General features: G+C 39.3%; 1 protein-coding gene and 1 non-coding gene across 4 annotated transcripts in view; both read right to left on the bottom strand.

The window, feature by feature from the left end:
• Positions 1-26,600, bottom strand: part of KLF12 (KLF transcription factor 12) — a 730,941-nt gene that overhangs the window by 18,729 nt on the left and 685,612 nt on the right. For all 3 annotated transcript variants that reach the window (XM_056109465.1, XM_056109456.1, XM_056109472.1), the window contains one exon: positions 2,863-3,020. In XM_056109465.1, the coding sequence (XP_055965440.1) occupies positions 2,863-3,020 (158 nt within the window). The remainder of the gene's footprint in view (positions 1-2,862; positions 3,021-26,600) is intronic.
• Positions 19,564-19,670, bottom strand: LOC130019457 (U6 spliceosomal RNA). Its single transcript, XR_008791786.1, has one exon. It is a non-coding gene; the product is annotated as a U6 spliceosomal RNA (small nuclear RNA).

The following is a 26,600-nucleotide window of genomic DNA, read 5'->3' as shown; positions in this document are numbered from 1 at the left end:
GAGCATACCAGGACAAAGGAAGGAGAAAATGAGAGCTGGAAGTACCAGGCCGCTCTTAGAGTCCAATGAAAGACGAATCTCATGCAGTAAGCACACAGCTGGGTCGTGCTCTCGAATACAACAGGCCAGGGATTCCCCCTAATTAGGAAGCAAACTAGACTCTGTGACATAGAAGGTCCATTTGGACCCTTGGAGCTTTATGATTTCCTCTTCTTAATAAGCCAAGCTAATTAATTCTGTTTCAACAGTGTTCAGGAAAATTTCTAAGACCTGCTCTAACCAACTAATTAGAGCCCACCATCTTTGTCGTGCATGTGGGAGCCAAGAGTCAGCATGCAGTTGGTCTGGTTCAGTGGAGAGGACGTCCCTGAAATTTCCTGATTCTACAAAGGGTGACCTGCGACAAGATGAGCAGAAAAGAGCAAACATCCCCCAAGACCCAAGAGCCCAGCTTCCAGAGAGTGGCTTCAACGGGCAGATGGAGGAAAAGAAATGACCCTGCTTGTTTGCCCCATGCGCAGATAAGACAGAGCAGGAGACGACCTGTCGAACAGCTACCCTGCTGCAGAATTCCCAAGATATTTGCTGTAATCGCCCTTCTCTCGCACACGACCTATAAAATCTGAACACCAGGATTCTGACTCTGGAGCAGTTCTCTCAGCATGGTCTGTGGATCATCTGTGGGCTTAAGACCTCCCTTGAGTTCTTTAATAAACCTACCTATACTCTGCGACTGTTTGCAGTTAACAGCATTCAAAGTTCTTACTCTTTGGAATTATATGGCTCACATCATGGTCCCTACTTTGCACAGCATATGTTAAAACCTGTATGGGGCAATCCTATAATTCTGTGGAGTCAAATCCTTTAATGATACCTAATTAAATCTTTTCCTCTCTCACTGTTCTTCACTTGGATAAATGGAAAAGGGGAATTTGTGTAAAATTGAGGCTAACATGTATTTCAAGGGAAATAGAAACACTTCAAAGTTCAGAATGAGTCACTACAAAAAGGGCCATTCTTTTTTTTTTCAAAACAGAAAAGGTCTCATAAAAAGTAATATGACCTAATGGTACTTATTTAACTTCTATGTCTTTATATGTATCCTTTGTCTAAATGATTGAAAAAAAAACAATGATTCAAAAATAATGCCTAAGAAAATAGATGACCAAGACTTTTGGAAAAGCTCAGAGTTAATAGAGGGAAAGAATCTGGAATTAAGTAGAAAGTAAATGATGGAGAGAGAGAAAGGAATTATGGAAGATGTAAAATGTATTGAAGTCTCTTAGAAATGTTAAAATTATATAATGCACTAGATGGGCAAAAATTATCCACAGGTTCCGACTTCAGACAAGGTTCCTATGTCATAACTTCATTACAAAAAATGATGCCCAGCCTCCGCATTCAAAGCCAATGAAGCAGCTCTGCAAAGCAGCTTTGGAAATAATCCAATAGAATAACATGGCTAAGTAAATGGCCGAGAAGGCTGATTTAAAACTTTTTGCTGCCTCAGCTGGGAAATGGTTTGTGTAGCATGGTTATTTTAATATACTTGAGATGAGCGTTCTATTTACATGGCCCCCTGGGGCACTGATACGCTTTCCTGTTAGACACAGGTGTTCGGATGCTAATTCAATGGTGGGCATTCGCTGGCTTGTTCCATCTCTGGCATCTTGTTAGCAGGAATGTGCACGAATGAATTTCTCTGTTCTATGTGCTTAGTGTGTGCTTCACATGCTACTGTCACAGCCATATTTCTTAGGAAGGAAGCACAGCTGTGGGTTGTTCTCCTAGAGCCTCTCTGATGGCATCAGAGGAGCCAGAAGAGTCAGGGGTGCTCAGTTAAGGACATACAACATAGAGGAGGAATGAGGTTGGAAGGGGGTTCAGGGATATGTCATCAGCATATTTTCTGGGTAGGAAATGAGTGAGCAGGTGGAGAAGTGGACGGGTAAGTAGACGGAGCAGTGGGTAGGCAAGATGGGTATCCTGGGTGAACAGGACAAAATATAGGCAGAGAGGACAATGGGTGAGTTGATGGGTTGGTAGGAGAATTGTTGGGGTGGCAGTAGTTGTTTAGAAGAACAGTTGGAGGTGGGAATACAGGTGGGTGGGTGGTAGAGTTGGCAGAAGAATGGGTAGGTGAGTAAATGGGTGAGTGGTGGGTGGAAGAATGGCCAGGGTTGATAGATAAATGGGCAGATGGGTCGTTGTTGGCTGGCTAATGAAATGGTTAATGGGTTAATGAGTAGATGCAGACAAATACAATGAATCGCTCTGATCTCATTTCTTCTCTGTGAACTGTAAACATGACAATATTCTTTCCAGTGACCACCCTCTTTCCCCCACCACTCTCTCCAAATGCTACTGAGAATCAAATCGAATTTTGCAGAATATTTTTCCCCCCCGAAACTCTATAAACTCCGTCACTGTGAATTTTATCTTATTTCTTGGTTTGCTTGGCTATTACCTGATGAGACAAAAGTAAGAAAACATGGTCAGGTTGCTTACTTTAGAAGAAGAGAATGCTTATATTCAAACTTGTTTGATGGAGAATGTGGAACATTTCAAAGCCCGACCAATTGGATGATTTAGTGGTGCACTGACTATGTGGGAAGTCCAGATCACTATGTTCACATAATGATCAAAGTCCTTACATCATAGAAGAAATTTCTGGTTACTTGCTAAAGTGCACTAAGCTTTATTCTCATGAGAGAAAATACCCTCTGCCTAGAAAGAAAGAAAACCCCAAATGCACACATGCCAGGGACAAAAGGCAGCTCCAGATCACTTGGGCCTCTAGAGTCCAGCGGGCAGCCCTTTCTCTGACCCTCTGGTGGGAAGCCCCCTCCCGCCGTGCCATACCTGTGTGTGTCCTTCGATGCGCCTTCAGGTGAGAACTCTTTGTGTATACTTTGTTGCATCCCTCAAAATCACATCTGTGGATACGCCGTTTTCTGGAGTCAGGTGATTCAGATCGTCTCTGGCGCCTTGTGCTCTCAATACTAAATGGTGAAATTGAACTGAAAAGAAGAAGTGGAGTCCAATGGTGAGAAACACAGCACACTCATCTGGTCTTACTGGCATGAAAACTTGGGTTCAAAGTCATAGAGACTAGAGGCCCCACAGCCACACTTCCTGCTGCCAATTTCTCACACTATTTGATGTTTTGGGCTGGAGCGATAGCACAGCAGGTAGGGCATTTGCCTTGCACATGGTAGACCCCAGTTCGATTCCTCCATCCCTCTCGGAGAGCCTGGCAAGCTACTGAGAGTATCGTGCCCGCATGGCAGAGTCTGGCAAGCTCCTCGTGGTATATTCGATATGCCAAAAACAGTAACAACAAGTCTCACAATGGAGATGTTACTGGTGCCCACTTGAGCAAATTGATGAACAATGGGAGTACAGTACTACAGACAGTGCTATTTCATGTTTTATTTTTACTTTATTTATCTATTTTTGCTTTTTGGGTCACACCTAGGGATGCTCAGGGGTTGGTCTTGGCTTTTCACTCATGAATTACTCCTGGCGGTGCTGGGGGACCATATGGGATGCAGGGGATAAAACCTGGGTCGGCCGCAAGCAAGGCAACTGCCCTACATGCTGTGCTATTGCTCCGGCCCTCAATTTCATGTTTTAAATCTTGAAGGTGGGTAGCTTGGTCTGTTTTGTTGAAACATTGCTCTGAAAAGGCAGAGCCTTTAGCAAAAGAAATAATCTCTGGGAGTAAAAATTTTCTCTCAATGTTTTAACTTCTGGATATGCTTAGAGCAATTTAGGAAGCCTTGCTATAGACAAATGAGTGCATTGAATAAGTAATATGGGGTCTGAATTGCATGTGACATATGAAATCATGTAAAATCACAATGTATATTTCAAAAGATATGAGGCTGGAAGGAATTTCTTCAGAGTATCAATCACATGACTCACGACAAGCTATTTCTGCTCTGTAAAATGCACCTGACATTTAACTTTTCCAGTAGGTGGTTTCTCTGTGATGAGGAATAAAGTACATTGTATTGAAAGATTAGCTGTACCACCATTATGAAGAAAAGTTTTAACCATGAAATTTGGTCCTGACTTGCACGTTGTTTAATCTTAATGCCACACTAGAAAAACAGGATTAGTTTGTAATGTCAGGTAATTGATTAACATGCATTTCTTCAAGGCTTAATCTCTTTTGATTGAGATAAAAAATGAAGATTATGACTCATTTCTTTTTTTTATTCTTCTTCGTGAAGTTCTTTAAAATTAAAGTGAAAGACCACAAAAAGTCGTACTTATTCCCTTGGTAGAATTTTTATCACTTACTATTTTGACACATAATTCCAGCCTTTGCATGTTTTGACGCTGCTGAAAATTACTTTTCATTAAATACATCACTAATCAAACAAACAGCAATTACAATATGACAATAAGTCCTCTCCTGTTCTCCCACTGCCATCCTAATTCCATCTCCTGCTCTCAAGGAAAACCTTTATCCTCAGTTTTCTTTACGATTTTCCAGTATCTTTCCTCATGCAATTCTCCATTCACAGAAACTCAATTTTTTTCTCTTTTTTTCTTTTCTTTCAGTATTTTATGTTTTGTCTTCGGCCACAATAGGCCGTGTTTGAAGGGCAATCCCTGGATTGGGGGACCATGTAGTGTCATGGATACCACTGGGGGCTCCCACATGCGAAACATGAGGTTCAGTCCTTTGAGCCATGTGGTATCAGTTTGCATTTTTTTTTTGCTTTTTGGGTCACAGCTGGCAATGCACAGGGTTACTCTGGCTCTGCACTCAGGAATTACTCCTGGCGGTGCTCAGGGGACCATATGGGATGCTGGGAATCGAACCCGGGTCGGCCGTGTGCAAGGCAAACGCCCAACCCGCTGTGCTATCGCTCCAGACTCTCATTTTGTATTTTTAAGAGAAAGAAGTAATAGGCTACTGCTCACATGATAATAAAAATCATCCTAAGTCTGCATTTTGTTTATGAACCAGGAAGCATCTAAGATCTACCCAGGTAGACAGAAACAATGCATTTTATGTGAAGTTTGGTATAAGGACTCCAAGATGCATTTTTTCCTAATATCTCTAAAATTAGGACATTTTACTTTTACCTTACCTTACCTTTACCCATACTTGATGGCTTATCTTTGTTTCATTGGCTAAGTGTTTTTCCTATTGTGGAACATAGAGTAATGATGCACATTATAATAGGCAATATGTTAATTTAAACCAGAAACTAGTAAACTGTTTTGGAAAAGGCTGAAAGCAAATATTTTATCTTGACTTTGAAAGTCACAGTATATGTCTTAAAAAACCAACTTGGCAGTTCTAATTCAAAAGTAGATATGTACAATATATAAACAAATGAGTATGGGTATGTTCTAATAAAACTATACTTATAAAACAAAGCATATTACTGCAATTGCAAAACAAAATATATTACTATAACAGACCACATATAGTACAGGGGTTGTGGCTTGCTGAAGTCTTACTTAGATGATTTGTAGCTTATGGATATTCATCAGATATATACCTTTAAATATTTTCGATATAACCTTTTCACTGATGCAGATAACAAATTCAGCAAGGAAAGCTTTATATTGGGGAAGACTTAAAACCCACTTCATAGGTAGTGAACATATTGAAGATTTCTAATATTTCTCTTTAATATTGTTCCTATGAACTTTATTTCTTGAACTTTTTTAATCACAGTGAGATACACAATTACAAAGTTGTGCATGGTTGGGTTTCAGTCACACAATGTTCCAACACCTGTCTCTTCACCAGCATACATTTCCCGCCACCAATGCCTCCAGTTTCTCTCCTAACCTACCACCCATAACCCCATAGCCTGCCAATGGCAGACACTTTTCTTCTCTCTCCTTCCCTCTTTCTGAACTTTTTTGAATGTCCCCTTCATTCTAAATATATACCTTTAAATATTTCAATATAACCTTTTCACTGGTGCAGATAACAAATTCAGCAAGCAAAGCTTTATATTGGGGAAGATCAACTATAAAGGAGAGTCATCTATCTGTGTCTTCAATAGTTTCATGCAAAGCCCGTATTAATAGAATGAAAAGACTTATGGGATGGCCAAGCCACTTCTACTAGCTTCTTATCAATCAATGTGGATTTGTGGTTTTTCCACATAACTGACTTGGTTGCAAGCACCTGAGTCTATTGTGAAGAGTCAAAATAGTGTGACTGGTCTGTCTGATGAAAGAACAGCTTTAGTCACTGCTGACAAGGTATGCCCTGGCACAGGGTGTGATTCTTAAGAATAGGAAAGCCTGTATTGCAGTAATGAGGGCAACAGTAATTCACTTCTTGAATATCTTACTCATGAAAATAAATACAGATCTTGACATGGGGTGCTTCAAAAATAGAAACTTTTGTGTTATTATGTTTGACAACTCTTAAGTAAAATATGATATGGCATTGTTTCCTTCCAATTATAAGTAACAATAATTTCTGTGGGTATATGTATAATACTTTTTACATGGCAACATGCAGAAGTCTAACTGTAACTATGCATGATCGCACACGCCATTTTCCCAGAAGCTGATTTTAGATATTTATCTGGCTATGTATTTTATATACAGCAAAAAGTGGAAAGTAAATCTGAAATCAAAACCAAGTAAGTGCAGAGGATTGTTTTAAAGAGCTCAGTGCCCCACCCTGTCATCAGTCCATAACCTACATGGCAGGCAGACATCAAAAAGGGCAAGAAAAAAATTTCACCAAGAGTTCTAAATTTCATAAAAGGGAAGACAATTTTAGGTTTAATGCTACATATATATCCATGTTTCCTCAGTTTATTATTTTTCTGTTGTTTCTATTGTAATGGGTGCCATTCCTGGTGCTGCTTGGGTTGGGATGAGGGGATTATGCATAACAAGAATGGAACCCGGTGCTTTGTTCCATAATGCAGGGCATGTGCCATTACTTGAGCCATACTCCCAGCCTCTCATTTTAAAGTAAAAGCTGGAGCTGGAGTGATGGGACAGCAGGTATCCTATCACTGGGAACCAAGCTGAATGATAACCAGAGGGTATCAGTGGGTATCATTCAGCTTGATTCCCAGCTTTCGGTATGGTCCCTAGAGCCACCAGGAGTAATCCCTGAGCACAAAGTCAGAAGTAAGTACCGCTGGCTGTGCTCTTCCCTGCCAAATAAAGGTCGTTCAGGATATTATAAAGAACAACCACTTCAAGCTATCTGTGTAAAAAAAAATAAATTAAACTAAAGGCATGCATAATGGGTAGCTGCACCGAGCAATGCTGCTTTCAAATGACATTTAAGGGCTCAAATTCCCCTTGGTTTTCCTTTTTTAAATGGCAGACAGAGACAGCCTCAGATGTTGTCTTAGAACCCTTGGCTAGGCTGTATCTCTCAGAACAACTTATTTGATCATTTTGTGGAAAGGAAAGGCAGGTCTAAGTTGGACTGAGGTAAAATGAGATCAAAGGTACTTAAGAAGCCAATTAACAATGGACAAGAGAGGATCATCCAGCTGGCACAGGACTGCAACCATTTGAAGGCCCACAGCATGACTAGGCAGGGAGTAGGCACTGAAGGAGGATGAAGGTCTTGGGCTGAGATTTTGGTCAAGCTAAATTCATGGTCTAGGTGGTGGCCAAGCAATTTTGTGATCTTAGAGCCTGGAATATTGCGGGCATTCAAGAAATGTATCCAAGGTAGAATGAATAACTGAATGAATGAATGGGTATACTTAGTCATACATCTACAAGTTTTAATTTAATACAATCAGCAGGGGGAACTCCTGGCTCTGCACTCAGGAATTACTCCTGGCGGTGCTCAGGGGACCATATGGGATGCTGGGAATCGAACCCGGGTTGGCCGCGTGCAAGGCAAACGCCCTATAGCACAGCGGTAGGGCGTTTGCCTTGCACGCAGCCAACAGGGCCGACCCGAGTTCGATTCCTCCGCCCCTCTCGGAGAGCCCAGAAAGCTACTGAGAGGATCTCGCCTGTGCGGCAGAGCCTGGCAAGCTACCCGTGACGTACTCGATATGCCAAACACAGTAACAACAAGTCTCATGATGGAGACGTTACTGGGCCCGCTCGAGCAAATCAATGAACAATGGGAGGACCGTGACCGTGACAATCAGCAGATTCACTATTAGTTGTTTAATCCTTACTCAGATCTTTGATTGCAAGGCTTTAAGGGTCACTCAATTCTTTGTTCTTAGTCTCATTTCCCTAAGTTTCATTATTTTAAACACTACACAAGGTGACTCTGAACATGGAGGAATCTAGGTGACCATTAAAATCACATATTTCTAAGTGTCTCAATTCTCTCCGTAAGTTCAAAAGAAAAATAAGTTACAACTAAAATTCTCAGTTAGATTCCTCTAAATGTCTCTACATACATGTAGAATGCTGGGGCAATGAGATAAAATTTTTCTCTTTGATTTAGGGTGGAGCACAGGGATCAGCTAGAACAGAGGAAGGAAAGATCTTAATTCTTTTGGGGAGAGGGGAGGGTATAGCTTTGGGGACACACCTGACAATGATCAGGTCTTACCCTTGGTTCTGTGCTCAGGGATCACTCCTGGTGGTGTTTGGGCACCTTATGCAGTACCGGGGATTGAATCTGAGTCTGCCATGCACAAAACAAGTATCTTATTTGCTATACTATCTTTCCAATGCCATGATTCTTACTCTTGATACCATGATCCCATTCCATGATAGCCTGGGGCAAAACACATGGACATTTGGTAGCAGGACGGCTAGAATCACACTTGGGGTGTTTCTACTCCATGCATCCTTTTGGTGCTCTTTGAGCAATATATCCTGTATTTCAAAGGCACTAAAGGTGCCCTCAAATGAATACAAGCTGACTTGTGTGCTTCTATCATTAGTTTGATTCTAAAGCACTGAAACGCACTAGTAGTTCCTCCATAAGGCAGCAGAGGATTCTTTCAATAACCGTTGGTAATAGGCTTGGTGTGATGAAAATGGTGGCTCCTGTGTTCTCAGATAGTGTGCCAAATAATCTGTACAGCTTCAAGGAACAATAACTAAGGGCTGACACCCTTCCCCCAAAGGTGAGACCATTTTGAGGAGCGAATGAGCGCCCGAGGGGGCCTTGTAGGCACAGTGTTGTAATAATGAGATGTAGCGAGAACCAATGAGTGAATCATGACTTCAGCTGCACAACAGCCCCTCTTGGAACTGTGAGTTAAATTAGAATTAAATCCTGAGAGGCTCGAAAAGTCACATCCAGGAACAGCTCTATTTAAATACAAGGCACTGCATGGCTGTCATGTAAGAAATTAAGGTTAACTGTAATCAGCAGGCAATAAAGGACCATTTGTCACGTGTCACCTTAGTGAGATGAGATGACCTTCACAGAAATTGGTGTTCCTATAGGAATTGGGGGAAAAAAAAGATAAGAAAGCCAGAATGGCTTTTTCAAGGCTGGAGGTACCAGCATCCCAAATTTTAAAATAATAGTAGAAAACAATGGAATAGAAGGGGGTTTTTTTTGCTTGTTTTTGTTTTCTTTACAAATTCACACACATAAGCTCAACAGAATTCTGGTGGAGCCTGAATGAGAATAAGGAAAGCTGACACTTGACAAATACTTACAATGGATCAGGCACTGACCACATGTTATAGGCACAAGGCAACCACTGGAGGTTGATCTGATTAGTATTTCTAGTTACAGACAAGGAGACAGACAGGGAAAGATGTAGGCCAAGGTCAAAACAGAGTCAAGTTGGTGTTTATATCAGGATGGGAACTGATCTATTGACTCTGGAATCCAATCTTAGTTCCTATGTTGTATAAACACAGCTCTAGGCAATACAAACCAGCATAGCATAAAATATGGTCCCAAACTCCAAATAATTGATGTCTTTTAAATGATCCATTTAACATAATTATAGAAAACAAAAGTATACAAGAGTATTCTTATGTGTAGCTGCTATAAGTCATATGCTTTTGAGAATTTCAAGGCAGCATGATTTCTAAATATTGCCAATAGAACTATTCAGTGGAATTACTTGCTATTAATCTCCCTATACTTTCGGAGATTGTTGTAAAATATATACCCCCACCTCCGTGCCTCTAGTAAACACTTTTAAGAGGCTGAATTTGGCAGACATTGCCGTGTTTGTTCATCAATGTTACAGAACTAGTTCTTTCCCTGATTATAACCTATTTACAATGTCACCAAAAAGAACTCTGAGTTGGCTGCATGGTAGAATTACTTAAAAGGAATGGAAAACATTCACCTTTAAAAGTCTATTTTGGACTCTTTTGAAATTTTAATAACTTTGCATTTATACTAAATGTCATTTATAGGAATTCTGAATTAATTTTTGACACAGAATCCATGTAAAGAAAGCCACGTCATCATCATCAGTCAAACACCACATTGGGAACCAAATATGGAGGTCACAAGCCAAAAAGCAATTGATGAGACTTTTAGTTAAGTATGAGACCATAAATCTCTGCAATATTCTAATATGCAGAAGAAAGAGATTTTAACATACTATGGAGAGATTCGAACACTACTTGCTGAAGAGGACTGCCAAGCTCTGCTTAATATCTTTTGCTCCTTTATCAAAGATTAACTGCCATATACCCTGAGGGTCTACATCAGATTTTTGATTCTATTCCAATGATCTGAGAATCTGTCCTTATTCCAGTAACACAATATTTTAATTACTATCCCTCTGTAGTACAGTTTGAAGTTGGGGAAAGCACTACCTCTCATCTTATTTTTTCCAAAGATTGCTTTGGCTATTCGAGGGGGTTGTTTATTGTTCCATACAAATTTCAGGAGTATTTGATCTATTTCTTTGAAAATACATCACTGGTATTCTTAAGGGACTGCGCTATATTTGCATAATGCTTTGGAAGTATTGCCATTTTAACTATGTTAACTGAACTCCTGAAACTTAATCACAAATAACTTTGTAATGATGGTATCTACAGTGTTTCAATTAAAAAAGAATTTTAAAGAGATTCTATTTGGTTTACACAACTTGGTTTTGGTTTACAAAACCAATACTTGATTTTTTTTGCAAATTTTATCTTGGCCAGCAGATGGCGGTCTGAAGCAGGAAGTATTAGCTTGTCTATAATACAACAGATGTTTAACTTAGCACCCAGCAAATCATGTCAAAGCATTTTCTATGACATGAATAGGGAAAAGGTACTATTTAGATGTCCTCACTACCCCAGAAGCGATATTCCAGGGTAACACAGAATCAATGACATGAAATTTCTCAGAGTTTCCCATGGAAATTATCTTGAACAGACTGAAATGGTAAGACTAGTCCAAGGTGTATTTCTAAATTCTTGTTTATTTTAATTAAATGAAACCAACAAGTAAACTAATGAAAATATTATGAGGCACAAATTGAGAGTCTTTGTTGAATTTAGAGATAAGTTCACAACATATTATAACTTTACGTAACTTTAATATAGCAGCTGTTACTAAGTATTTTTTATTCTAGATCATGTAAGCACTCAAAATGGTTACAGTATTACAGGCTCATATTTAGGACCCATCTTTATTCATCACATTTTGTGAAGTAATAACGTAAACTGCATTAAGCAAAAGGCTTAAAGATAAAATACAAAATGTGAGTGATTAATGATATTAGCTGTAGCTGGTTTTATTATCAAATTTTTACATTGAGAGAGGATTATTTGCTAAAAGAAAGATTTCGTTTCTGATATACGGTATCTACTTAGAATAGTTCCATTTGGGGAAACACTATATACACAGTAAAGACTTAAGACCCTATTAAACAGTTTGCAATGTAGTATGAAATGGACTCTGAAACAAGAATTTTTAAATTGCACTGGCCATAAGATCCAAATGCAGACACATTAAACTGAAATAGGACTGGAGAGATAGTACGGCGGGTAGGAGGCCAATCCCAGTTCTCCTGGTACCATATGGAACGTGAGGATTACCAGGAGTGATCCCCGAGGCAGAGGCATATACAACAAAGGATATGCTTCAGCCTTTTGAACCTTCTATTTGGACCCTCTGGGATAACTTTGTTTGGGGATGAAGGTGGGACAGGGTGTGCACACGCCACAGTGCTCAGGGCTTACTCCTGAGTCTATGTTCAGGAATCACCCCTGATGCTGCTCAGGAGATCATATGCGATGCCAGAAATTGAACCAGGGTCAGATGCTGTGCAAACCAAGTGCCGGAATCCCTCTACTATCTGTCTATTCCTCCCTGCTCATTTTACAAAACTACATGAGACTCCCTTGATATTTATCATGATGGTTGAGCCCTAGAACCTATGTGTATTTCAGAACCTCTAAAATTATTCATTAAAAGAATAAGTTATCACTCTAAAGACAAGCTTTAAATTTCTCCATAGTGAAGATGTTTCATACACGAATCTCTGGAAACTGATGTAACGGGTGCTTGAATAGTGGAAGAAATGCAAAGGAGGAAGAAGCCTGGAGAAGAGAATCCATTCTGCCAGGATTTCACCCTAGGGCTTCTCCATAACATTACTTGTAGACAGGATTTGCTAGAAAAAGGTTAATTTTTCTGCATGAAGAAAATCTACGACAGCCTTCCTTAATAATGTAGTCCAGGGATGTGCCCCAGGCAAAGACATATATAATGAGATTGTTTTAATTATTTAAATATTTAAATATTAAAACATATAAAATGTTCCAAATATACAGTTCTAATAGGATATTACGGTGTAGCCATAAATAAACTTTTGAAGTGACCATCAAAATGAGGTTCCATCTATTTCATGCTCATCATTAACCAGTTCTATGTTACGCTAGAGATTTGTTTTATTAAAGAGCACTGAAATTATGGCAGTTAAATATCTCCGGTACTTAAGCTGACATAAATTGCTGGAACTTTTTATTGTGCATAAGAGGATAAATAACAAGACCAAAGGAAACTCACTGGTAGTGTTCCACTTGAGGTTTTGCTAGCCAAAAGAGTTATTTCCTGCCCCAAACAGGCATTTCTCCAAGATATTACCAATGGGTGCATTATTTAACGTTTGGAGCAAAAAGTTTTTTATCTGATGGAGGGAATGTTTAACCTGTTTTTAATTTCCTTTTCCAAGAAAATAGTTCTTTGAATACTGTTAAATTATTGTTGGAAAATTTGGAGATATGTATTACTGTGGTACATATTTATGTTTGAAAAGCATGTAGAAAGGAGATGAGAAAAGTGAGGTGCAGAAGGTCATTAATTATTGTGCCAAGGTCACACAGCTAAACAGTGAATCCAGATTCCCAGTTTCCTGACTCAGGATTTCACTCTCAAATAGCGATGTAGAAAGAACTGAGCTCTAAGTTTTATTAGTATGAAGAAAAACCATTTTAGGGACACTAATATCCTTTTATTCTATGCCCCGCCATATTCATTTGACAGAACTAAATCCCATCCTATTTACTTCTGCTTTGGCTGAGAGGAAACTCAGGTATAGGAACCAGGGATTAAGTAGGCTTATTTTGCATTACATTCATAGAATCCCCAAAGTAGCACTGTCCTCTTGTTGTTCATCGATTTGCTGGAGCGGGCACCAGTAACATCTCCATTGTGAGACTTGTTGTTACTGGTTTTGACATATCGAACATGCCATAGGAAGCTTGCCAGGCTCTGCTGTGTGGGCAGGATACTCTCGGTAGCTTGCCGGGCTTTCTGATAGGGACGGAGGAATCGAATCCATGTGCAAGGCCCTACTCACTGCACTATTGCTCCAGTCCATCCCCAAAGTCACGGTCACGGTCCTCCCGTTGTTCAGCGACTTGTTCGAGCGGACCCAGTAACGTCTCCATCATGAGACTTGTTACTGTGTCTGGCATATCGAATACATCACGGGTAGCTTGCCAGGCTCTGCCATGCAGGCGAGATACTCTCGGTAGCTTGGCGGGCTCTCCGAGAGGGGCGGAGGAATCGAACTCGGGTCGGCCATGTCGGCTGCGTGCAAGGCAAACGCCCTACTGCTGTGCTATCGCTCCAGCCCAATCCCCAAAGTATATAACTTTAATTATATAATACACTGTTTTCGGTGTGTGTAGGGCACACCCAGCAGTGTTCTGGGACTACACTTGGCCCTGTGGTCAGGGGCCACTGGTGGTGCTGGAAGGTGCTGGCATTCAAATCAGGATTTTGACATAACTGCATTTTAGCCAAGTGCCTTAACTTCTGTACTAGATTTCTGTCCCAATGTAAGGTAATTTTTAAGTATATGGATCACTAAATTCTAAAGGAGGTAACGTAATATAATAAACAAGAAAAACAAAACAAAAAATAGGACATTCTTTTCTTTTTTGGGTCACACTCAGCAGTGCTCAGAGCTTACTCTACGCTCTGTGCTCAGGGATCACTCCTGGTAGGGCCTAGAGGGACCACATGAAGTCCTGGAGATCAAACATGGGTCAGCTGTGGATGCTGTATTATATCTCAGGTCCCAGAACATTATTTTTATAATGTGGATAAAGCAAGAAATTTGACCCTGGGTTTTAGTAGGCAGACTTCTAAATTACAGTTTTGTTATCCACAAAATTCACATAATTAAACTGAAGAAAAGAAGAAACAAAGAACCACATTTTTTGGTGTATATTCCTGAATAAAAACCTGAAACTCTATGTTTGAATATTATTTTATTATACTTTATTATATATGGTAGCTTGTACACTGGTAAAGATTCCCATATTTCAAGTAAGGAATTTTTATGAAGATTACTCTAGGGGTATATAAAGCTGACTCAGTGTCAAATATATCCCCAATACCTATATTTGGGCTTTTTCTTCCTCTTTTGGCTAATAATCACTTTATTATTAACAATGCACTTGCTTCAAAATTCACCCTACAAAGTATACAATTGACTTTATAATGTAAGGATACTTGCCACACGTGTGGTGGGGAGGGCATATAGGACAGAGAAGGAACCAGTATGACAATGAGAGTTGGAAATGATCACTCTGGACAAGAAGTGATTGCTGAAAGTAGGTAAAGATGATATATATATATATATATATATATAATATTATATATATGTCGATTTGCTCGAGCGGGCCCAGTAACGTCTCCATTGGAGACTTTGTTGTTACTGTGTCTGGTATATCGAATACGTCATGGGGAGCTTGCCAGGCTTTGCCGTGCGGGCGAGATACTCTCGGTAGCTTGCCGGGCTCTCCAAGAGGGGCGGAGGAATCGAACTCGGGTCAGCCATGTTGGCTGCGTGCAAGGCAAACGCCCTACCACTGTGCTATCGCTCCAGCCCTTGTGCTATACACACATATATATATAACTGTTCAGTATATATATAACTGTTCAGTATATATATGTATGTGTGTGTATATATATGTATACACACACACACATATATATATATAAGATAACTGTTCAGTATTGCAAAACAATGTCTTAAATGGAGGAGGGGAGAAACAGACAGAGACAGACAGACAGACGAATGCTGTGCAGCAAGCATCACCTTTATCTAATTCTGAAATATCTGTCATCATCACACAAAGTAACACAAACAAACACTGTCCTCCCGTTGTTCATCGATTTGCTCAAGTGGGCCCAGTAACATCTCCATTTTGAGATTTGTTGTTACTGTGTTTGGCATACCAAATACGTCACGGGGAGCTTGCCAGGCTTTGCTGTGTGGGAGAGATACTCTAAGTAGCTTGCCAGGCTCTCCAAGAGGGGCGGAGGAATCGAACCCGGCTCGGCTGGGCTGGCTGCGAGCAAGGCAAATGCCCTACCACTGTGCTATTGCTACAGCACAAAGTAACACCACAACAATAATATTTGGTTGCAAGGTATCTAAACAGTTTGAGTACAAGTTCTTTATCTTGTATATATAGGCCGAAAATTTTTTTTCTCACTCTGTAAGTTATCATTCCACTTTCTTGAGTGTATCCGTAAGGCATAAGAGTTTTACTTTTTAATTAAATACAATTTTAATGTTGTTAGCTGTATGTGGGGTGGCTGTATCTAAGAAGGCTCTAACTAGCTTAACTTTACTGCTAGACCTTCCAAGAGCTTTACAGATTTAGCTCTTATATTTAAATCTATGATATATTTTCAGTTAATTTTTGTTTACGGTGAAAGAAAAGGAGTCTAATTTTACTGAAACTTGAATGTGGCATACAACTCTCAGAGCATCATTTATTGAAGATTGTTCCTTCCTTATAAAAGTGTCCTGGTGCCATTATGAAAAACAATTGGTCACACATCTAAGGACTTATTTCAGAAATCTCAATCCCACTGCATTAACAGCTATGTCTACACTGATCTCAGTTTTATACGTATCAATTTCATGCTTTTGTTGTAAAATCTGAAAAAAAATTTTCTCCAAATTTGTTCTTGTAATTTTAGGACTTTTTCATATGAACTTTAGGGTCAGTTTCTCAATTTCTATAAAGAAAAATGAAGCTGGAATTTGCATAAGGATTGCATTGAATTGAATTTTCAGCTTGGGAAATGCTTCCATTTTATCAGCATCAAGTCTTTCAAACCATCAAAGTGGATTAATTGCTCGGAAGAAAAAATTCTTCAAAGAAAGATTTCTTTTCCCCTATTTTTATTTGAGGCATTGTGATGTACAATATTGTTAATGATAGAGCTTCAAGCATACAATGTTCTAACAGCAAACTCTCTACCAGGCTTCTCTATCAATGATCCATGGACCCTCACTTCCCCCACCCCCTCATCTTCTTCCTGGGCTAAGGCAGTACCAGGTTTTGTTATCTTTCTGGCCATTTGTTATTTCTTCCTCTTCTCTTTAAAATGTGATATGGTTTTTATAAGTTTAAATCTTGTACTTCTTCTATTGAATGCAGTCCTAGAATTTTTTCCTATTTGCAATGTGATACACATTGAATAACCTTTGAAATCCCATTTTCAGATTATTCATTGTTAGTGAACATAAATCCATCTGATTTTTGTCCACTGCTTTTGTGTTTAGCAACCATGTTGAATTAATTACCCGTTAAGTTTTTTGTTTTTGGCTGAATTTATCAGGATTTCTGATATCCACAATCATATCAGTTACAAAGAAAAATAGCTTTATTTCTTCCTCTTCAATCTTTCATTTATTTTTATTTTCCTAGTAGACAGGTAAATGAAAATGGTGACTGAACATCCATGTTTTGTTTCTAATCTTAGATTATCACTTCTCTGCCTTTTGGCCAAGATAAGTATAGTATCCAATTTCACAACAAAATACTCAATCTGTCATCAATAAATATATTAGATGTGAGGTCACCTACCAGGTTGAAGACATGCTTTTAAAGTCCTAGTTTATCCAGTGTGTTTTTATCATGAACAAAAATGTTGGACTTTCTCAAATGCTTTTACTATACATTGAAAAACACTTTTTTTTTTATCTTTTAGTCCATTAATATTGAATATGTCACGGGTAGTTTGCCAGGCTTTCTTGTGTGGACGAGATACTCTCGGTAGCTTGCTGGACTATCCAAAAGGTGCAGAGGAATTAAACCCAGCTCGGCCAGATGTTATCAATATGCCAAACACAGTAACAAGTCTCAAAATGGAGACCTTACTGGGCCCACTTGAGCAAATCGATGAACAATGGGAGGACAGTGTTTGACATTCTATTAATATAGCACATTACATGGATTGATTTTTCCTTTGTTAAACTCTCATTTTATGGTTAAATCCCACTTGGCCTGATATTGTATAGTTTTGAGATGTTACTGACTTCAATATCTTGTATGATGTTGACTTGTATATGGATACTTGTATATAGGCTTTCTGTGACATTTTTCTTTTGGGGGATGGGATAGGGTGGGCATACCTATCGATGCTCAGAGGTTACACCTTGACCTGTACTCAGTGATTATTCGTTCAGGTGCTTGGGGGACCATATTGGATACTAGGAATTGAACCCGGGTTGGCTGAGTGCAAGACCATTGTCCTACCCATTGTGCTATCTCTCCAGGCTGGTTTGTGATATTTTATACAGCTATTTGATAACAAAGTAAAGTTGGCCTGACATACAGAATAAATTAGAAATACTCTGGATCCTTCTCAAACTGAGGTTCCATATGTCATGTTTATACTAAGACTCTGTCTTTACTAGGGTCACTATTACCATTTGATGATACTTATATTTTCCAATCTCAGTTTTGCTCTATGCCTACTTCTGTGAATCTTGTTTCTAACATTTCTGTTTTATTAGTTCTAGTCTTTTTTTTATTATTAATTCTATTCTTATCACATAAGTCCCATAAGTCTAAAGAATCAGGCATATTGCTCATGAAATGTTCAATTCCAGCCCATCTCAATTTACTTAAGCTAGTTAAGAACTTTGCAAGAAAAAAAATCATCATGTAAATATTATTACTTTTAAAGAATCATGCAAATATTGCATACTTTCCTAATTTCCTCTTAATTATTTGACAAAAATTATCTAGAATTCTTAGAATCAGGTATTGCAGACATTACAATGTCTCAATGAGTATTGTTCTATTTACAGTAGACTCACAGTATATGCTGAAATATTGAAGGTGCCTAAGTATGACATATATCACTATAAATAAATTCAAAATATATCCCAAAAAAACTACATACAGAAAGATGCAAAGATATATATTGTCAACATCATATTTGATTGTAGCTAAGAAGTAGCTAAGAGAAGCTCATCTGCTTAAGTGCTTGAGAAAATGACAGATTAAGAGCTCCTCTCTGCCCTTGTCTGTCCTACATATTTTATCTGGAAAAATAAAAAGTCTTAGATGTACGAAGATGACAACATTAAGTCTCCCATTTTATATTTATCAGTAATTAAATGTAAAGAACATTTGCATTATTTAATATGAATTTAACAACAATATATTTTGTACAACAATATATTTTTTAATAGGTTGTTTTTGATTCAGAAACTGGGTATTTCCTGGATATTTATGGTTTGTTTTTCCCTTAGGTTTGGGAAGTTCTCACCTTTTTTTTTTTTTTTATTCTGCTATGTACCTTCTAAAAAGAGTCTGAATACGTTTCATAATCTTCACTTTTCCTAAATATTGTTTTACCTTTTATTTGAGTTATTATTCTAATTTTATTTTTAGTGTCGATGGCATTCATGAGAGTGAATACTGGCTATATTTTTCTTGTTAGACTGAATCTCATCCAATGTGCTCTTCATATCCAGTACCCTTGTTTTTAAGTTGTAAATACAGGTAAGAGTTCACTTTTAAAAATTTTAACTTTGTGTACCATGATTTACAAAACTGTTAATGTTACTAAATCTGTTAATGAACAAAATTTCCCCCACACCCTACCCTGCACCAGTATCCAGTTCCCTCAACCACTATCCCACTGTCCCAGTGTACCCCCAACCTCACCCCAAAGTAAATTTCCTACTGAAGATTAATTCTCAGTTTCTGCTGCCTTTGGGCATTTGCTATTTTCCTATTTTGTTTCTTTATATCCCAAATATGAGAACAATCAGGTTTGCATTCTTTTTTTTTTTTTTAATTTTTATTAGTGAGACACCATGAGGTACAGTTGAAGACTTACAAATTTTGTGCTTGGGTTTCAATTATACAATGATCAAAAAAAATATGGAACGCTTCACGAATTTGTGTGTCATCCTTGCGCAGGGCCCATGTTAATCTTCTCTGTATCATTCCAATTTTAGTATATGTGCTGTCGAAGCAAGCCCAGGTTTGCATTCTTAAGGTTACTTTGTCTATAAGCATCAATTCTGGTCCTAAAATCAGCAGCTTCTCAATTTTCCCATCAGGAACAGCATGAACATATTTTGGCCTTCTCTGTCTAGCGTTCCCTGTATTTATAAAATAATTTTGGCTACCTCAGTACTACAGGCTGGTCCTATTTTGCTTCAGGCTTTATCTTTTGCTGACATCAGTCTTTCCCTTCACTTCATTTAGTCTTTTCACTGCTCTCTCTTCTCACCTTTTTTTTAAACATTACAGAAGAAAAAAAACAATAGATTCTTTTGTTGACACTTACAGAGTGTCTTCCTCTTACCAAAAGCCTTAGGGAAACTCTATATCCATGTCATCATTTGGGGAGTTGAAATGGGGTTTGGTTTATAGTCTACTAAAGACACATTTCTACCTCAACAGTTTTGTTCTGGGGGAACTTGGTGCCAGCTGTTAAGATAATAAAAATTTATCCAACTTATTATGTATGTAAATCATAATTACACAAGTCATAAAATGATCTGTAATAGAGGGGAATAATAATGTGCTAGGGGAATAAGAAGAATATCTGATTCTGCCTGAGAAAATCAGGGCACACTTAATGCAGCAAGTGGTTTCTGAAGAACAGTTCTACTAAAAAGACAAGAAGAGACAGAATAATGAAGGCTAACAACTATGGTCTGTGAGAGTCTCCTCACAGAGAACAGTATCTTTCAGTTCCGAAAGTGATGAGATTTAATTTTTTTTCAGTCTGAAGAGGAAAACAGGTGGGGACGGGGCGAAAAAGAAGACAGCAAATCAAAGTCTGATTCATTGGTAAAGCACTGTAGCACTGTCCTCCAGTTGTTCATCGATTTGCTCGAGCAGGCACCAGTAACGTCTCCATTGTGAGACTTGCTGTTAACTGTTTTTGGCATATCGAATACTCCATGGGGAGCTTATCAGGCTCTGCCGTGTGTGCAGGTGGGACACTCTCGGTTAGCTTGCTGTGCTCTCTGAGAGGGATGGAGGAATTGAACCCCGATCGGCCTTATGCAAGGTAAACGCCCTACCCACTAAGCTATCGCTCCAGTCCTTATTGGTAAAAAAGTCTTCAGAGTCAACAGACTATCATCAATAAACTATTCATTGTCCCCACCTAAGCCACAGGTTCTATCTGAAACAAAGTAGGATCTTTAAATCTGAATTATGGAGGACCTATCCTAAGGGATATTCAAAGTAATGAGAGGCAAGAAAGGTGGACTGAGAGAAACCTGGACCACGCTAATAAAACTGCAATACCCATGGATTTCAGAGCTACTTAACAAAATTAAACACCTATGAGGAGGGGTGGGGGGGAGGATAAAAAAACTGTCACTAATTAACATAGAATGGAAAGAAAAAATGGCAAGAATAGAGGAGCTAATGATTAAAAGTGATGCATATCAAATAATAATAGATTTTTATTTAAAAGATTGCAGATAGCACTTACTTTTCATTTGTTAGAAATGCGATCATTTTGAAGGGTAGAAGAAATTGGGTAACGAAGTCTTTTCAGGAATAGCAACTGCATTATATAAAATAAGCTCATAAAATAAATTTAATTTAATGGTAATAGAATTTCATTATGTGGTGTCCAATCTGTAATTCAAAAGGCCAGGTACTTTGTGGAGAAAATGAGACTGAAACACACAGTTTTTGTTTATTCAGTCAATTAACATTCATTAAATTCATTTAGGGATATTACTAAGTTTATAGTTGGCAGTTTACATACTTGATGACCTAGGTGATTGCTTTTCTGATTGGTTTTAATTATAAGAGTTTATTTTTTAGGACCTCAAAGAGATCCACTTAAGTAGAGGGGAGTATGAAGGGATAAAAGTAAAACATTTAGAAGCACTTACTATTGCCTCAGGCAACTGGGTGAGTGTTTCACATATTAGAATAACTGGGAACAGTGAATGCACCCAGTCCCTACTCATAAATACTAGGGTAAGAGTTGTTGTTGTAGTTGAGACACACCCAGCTGTGCCCAGGGTTTACTCTGGACTCTGCCCTCAGGGATAGCTTCTGGAATCTTACTGGGTGCATGGGATTGAACCCAAGTTCCTCTCCTGCATGGCCAGTGTCTAGCTGTCATATGTTTCTTGGCCCTAGGATAAGAATCTTGACAATGATTTTTTTTTTTTAGAACTTATGAAACTATATTAGCTTCTTGAAACTTTGGATTCTTTTGCTATAAAACAATGTCTTATGGGGGCCAGAACCAGAGTCCAAGGGGAAGGGTGCTTGCCTTGCACATGGCTGACTAGGGTTCAATTCCCAGCATCCCATATGGTCCCCTGAACACTGCCATGAGTAATTTCTGAGTGCAGAGCCAGGAGTAAGCCCTGAGCAGCGCTGGGAGTGGCCCTCCAAAAATAATCAAACAAAAAACAATGATGTCTGCCTTGCAGAGTTATCATAAGGATTAGAGGTATGGGGGAAGAAAAACCACCTTGTCTGATAGGTAAGCAGACAATAATCAAGGGAACTATCCTTTCGATCTCAATCATCAACTCCATTTGACAGAGGAGAATCTGGGATTCAGTCAAGGAACTCACACAGGGACAGAGAGACTGAGAGATGAGTGTCACCCCTTTGTAGCGACTCTCAGTGCAATCATCTGAAACCACTCCTGTAGCAGAGTCATCACCATACACTGAATTTTAGTAAAAGCATCATGCATCTTTCTCCTCTCTTGCCCCCTACTGCTAGACAGTCCTTGTGCTCAGTTCTCTGGCCATTTTTTTTTCTGTTGCAACTCTTGCCCAGGGTGATCATGTTCATCCCCAGGCTCTGTGGAGTATGCCTCACGCTCTTCTTTTAACCTGCTTCCACTTTTGTTTCTATAGCGTCTCTCCTTTGGCCTGTCCGGTCCTTCAGTCCGGACTATCACTTAAAGTATCTAATTTAAGGCACTGAAAGGTGATCATGTGGCATCTGTCCCTAAACTAAACTTGCTCCTTCCCAGGGAAATGCCCACTGTTCTCCTTGTAGGTAGCTCAGAACAAAAACTGGCATCTTTGTGAATATGTTTCTTGATAATTTACAGGCTGTCAACAGGGCCCATTGGTTCTCATTTTGAAATGTAGCCCAAATTTGCATACTTCTTGCTATCTTTGCAACCAAACTCATACCATATTGTTCCCTGGCTTCCGGCTATCACATCTAACCAAAATCCTTGCTTCTATACCCTTCTTGCACAGCAGTGGGGTGTTTGCCTTGCACGTGACTGGCCCGGCCCGGCCGACCCAGGTTCAATTCCTCTGCCCCTCTCAGAGAGCTCGGCAAGCTACAGAGAGTATCTCATTAGTACAGCAAAACCTGGCAAGCTACCTGTGATGTATTTGATATGCCAATCACAGTAACAACAAGTCTCACAATGGAGACATTACTGGGCCCGCTCGAGCAAACTGACGAACAACAGGAGGACAGTGCTACAGTGCTAAATATTCATTATAAATTTCCATTTTGGGAGGAGGGCTATACTCAGCAGTGCTCTGCCACTACTTCTGGTTTCGTGCTCAAGGGTCACTTCCAGTAATGCTTAGGGAACAACAGATCAACTCCAGGACCCCTGCATGTAAAGCATTGCACTCCAGTCCGTGAGCTCTCTCTCTCTCTCTCTCTCTCTCTCTCTCTGGCATGCAAGCACTTCTTTAACTATTTTTAAGCATGTAATTCAGTGGTATGAAGTATATTCTCATTGTTGTGTGATCCTCACCACTATCCTTCCTCAGAACTATTTTATCATTCAAAATATAAAATATTTTTCTCCTCTTCTATAATAGCTTCTTATTCTTCTCTTTTTTCAAGTCCTGAGAAGCTCTACTGAACCTTTGGGCTCTGGAGATACAACAGACACCTCAAATAAACTGAATCATATATAAAGTTATGTACCATTTAATGGCAGGAGTTTGTTCTGAGAAATGTGTAACTAGGTCATTTTTCCATTGTGCAGAAACCAGAAAATGCAATTACATAATCCTTGATGCTCTAGTCAGCTGTATAGCTAGACCCTATGAAAGTCTATTTGGACCACTGCTGTGACAAGTGAGTTTTCATTGACTAACACTGTTAAATGACATATGACTATATTTTTTCTTCTGTATCTGGTTCATTTTACTTATAATGTTTTCTGGAGTCAGCCACTTAATAGTACGCATCAGAATCAGACTCCTTTTGAGGAGTCAGGCTAAGTAATGTTGCATTGTGTGGAAACACCACATGTGGTTTACCCATTCATCCACTGATACACATTAGGTGTCTCTTCCCCTTTTGGCAACTTGTGAATAATGATGACATGAAAACTTGTCAACAAGCACCTTGTCTTCTGTCTTGGGGAATTCTTCCAGAAATGTAATTTCTAGCTTAGGGAGTAATATTTTGTTTAACTTTCAAGAAACCAACAAATAATATTCCACCACTTCACAGTTCCAGAACAACAAAGAGAAGTTCTGAATTTCTGACAACCTCCAAAGCACTTGTTACTTTCCCTTTGTTGAAAAAGACAGCCATTCCAGTGACTGTCTTCTTAGCAAGACAGAATTGGTCCTCATGAAAGAGACTATCTTCTATCGAAATTCCAGTGGTTTCTAATTTACTCAGAACAAAGTTGAAGTCTTCACTACCAACTACAAGGCTGTATAGGACCTCTCCAAGCTCGTCAGACTCCAACTTACTCTGTCTTCTAACTCTTGAGATGTGCCAAAATCTTTTCAGTTCAGGACCTCTTTTTGGTTGTTTTGGGGCTCCACCCACTGTGCTCAGGTATTACTCCTGGTAATTCTGGGGTGGGGGCGGGGAGAATATATCTAGTGCCATGAATCAGAACCAGAACCTGCCACTTTTAAGACAGCTCAAGGGACCTTCACTTTTGCTGTTCCTCTGTCTGAAACTATTTCTCCCCACTATCATTTGTCCCCTGGTCTCTATTCTCGTCTCTAAACAAATGTTACTTCTTCAGGAAGGATGTACATAGCCTCTTGCACATCTACTTTCCAACTACTTTTCATTTTCTTCATCATTGCTAACATTTCATAGATATTTATTTGTTCATCATCCATCTTCCTTTGCAAAATGAAAAGATCCACAATGGGGAGACTTTTTCATACTTTAGCATCCCATGTGTCTAGAATAGCATCACAGGCACTGCTTACTGAATATGTAGCACTGCAGCACTGTCCTCCCGTTGCTCATCGATTTGCTCGAGCGGGCCCAGTAACGTCTACATTGTGAGACTTGTTGTTACTGTGTTTGGCATATTGACTATGTCATAGGAGCTTACCAGGGTTTGCTGTGCGGGTGAGATACTCTCAGTAGCTTACCAGGCTCTCCAAGAGGGGCAGAAGAATTGAACTCGGGTCGGCTGGGCCGGTCATATGCAAGGCAAATGCCCTACTGCTGTGTTATCGCTCCAGCCCATTAATATGTATGTTTGGATAAGTCTGGGGAGGCTTGATAGTTTAGATATTGAAGATAAGGAACACTATTCTACTTGTTTTCATCAGATATTTCCAAGTAATTGTTGATGCCTGATATTAGAATATATACGGATATGTATATATACACACATGTATATTTACACACATATACACACTTATTTATAAGCCTTTATTTGGGGAAGGGGGAAGGATTTTAATGGTTTGGGTCCCAGGGATGTGACTCAGGGTAGAGCACTCTGCCTTGCAAGTTTAAGACTCCACATTTGATCCTATGTCACTGAGAGTCTTTCTAACAACACTGTCATTGAGATCCCTGGCACAGCAAGAAGTGTATAATTTCTGGCATATAGCAAGCAAGTCTAGAAAATGCTGCAACGTATGTGTGCGAGCACTTCAAGTGTGTAACCCCTAGACACAACAACAATAACAATGGAGAGGGAAAAAATATTCTACAGGGTATCTTTAATTAAAGAAAAGAAAATCATGGTTTAAGAAAGGATAAACAGCCCAAGATCACAAGGAAGCAAGTAAGAAGCAGGATTTCACCAATGAGGCCCTGGCAGATTATAAGTTATCCCACCAGGCTGCTCGGCAATGTGGCATCCTCAGGAACGAGGGAGAGCAAGAACGAGAGAGAGAATGAGAGAGAGACAGAGAGAGAGGCATAGAAATAGACAGAGAGACAGAGACAGACAGAGAGACAGAGACAGAGACTGACTCGTCTGAGCATTGGCCCAAGGACAAACAGCAGGCGACAGGTGCTCTCACCAGAAGCCTAGAGTCCTTCTGGAGGAGAAGAGGACAAGGCTGAATATTAGCAGATTGCTACTGAGCACATGATAACTGATGCCAGGCACTGTAAGAGCTCAAAAGAAGCATGTACCACTGAGGGTCCTCGCTCTGTTCAAAAGATGTGGGGACTGAAGCAAAAGGTGAGAATGGCTTGTAGAAATGAGAAAAGGATGCAGAGGCAGGCTGGATAAACAGTTTGAATATTGTGACAAGTTTCTGGTCTTGGTTCTATAAGCACCGAGGAGGTGTTTTTCCCGCCTTGAGCTTTACTCTGATCTTAATAATGACTAATGGTACTACTCAAATTGTCCTTCTACTTTATCAGTTCCCTCTTCCTCAAACAATCCCCAATACCACATGATCCCAATCTGCCTACATAACCCAGTCTACCAACCTGGGTTTATTCACTTTATTACCCTTAAGGCCTGTTTAAAATTCCCTAGTTGTTCCTAACATTCCCCTTGGTTCATTGATGCAATGACCTATCTTGCAGCCATCAAAAACCACACAGTCTAACTCATTTACAGGGAAATGGTTGGGTGGTGAGAGAACTGTTTCATAAACCAGTGACATTAATTAAGGATACTGTTTCAGAATGCCTGGAGTCCTGTGAATTACAATCTATTCCTCCTAACACAGAGAGTTAATTATCAAGATAGTAAATATTTG

This window comes from Sorex fumeus, unplaced genomic scaffold (assembly GCF_029834395.1).
Source record: "Sorex fumeus unplaced genomic scaffold, SorFum_2.1 ptg000008l, whole genome shotgun sequence".
Classification (NCBI taxonomy): Eukaryota; Metazoa; Chordata; class Mammalia; order Eulipotyphla; family Soricidae; genus Sorex; species Sorex fumeus.
The sequence above is the reverse complement of the archived record's forward strand: the minus strand, read 5'-3'. Positions and strand labels throughout refer to the sequence as shown.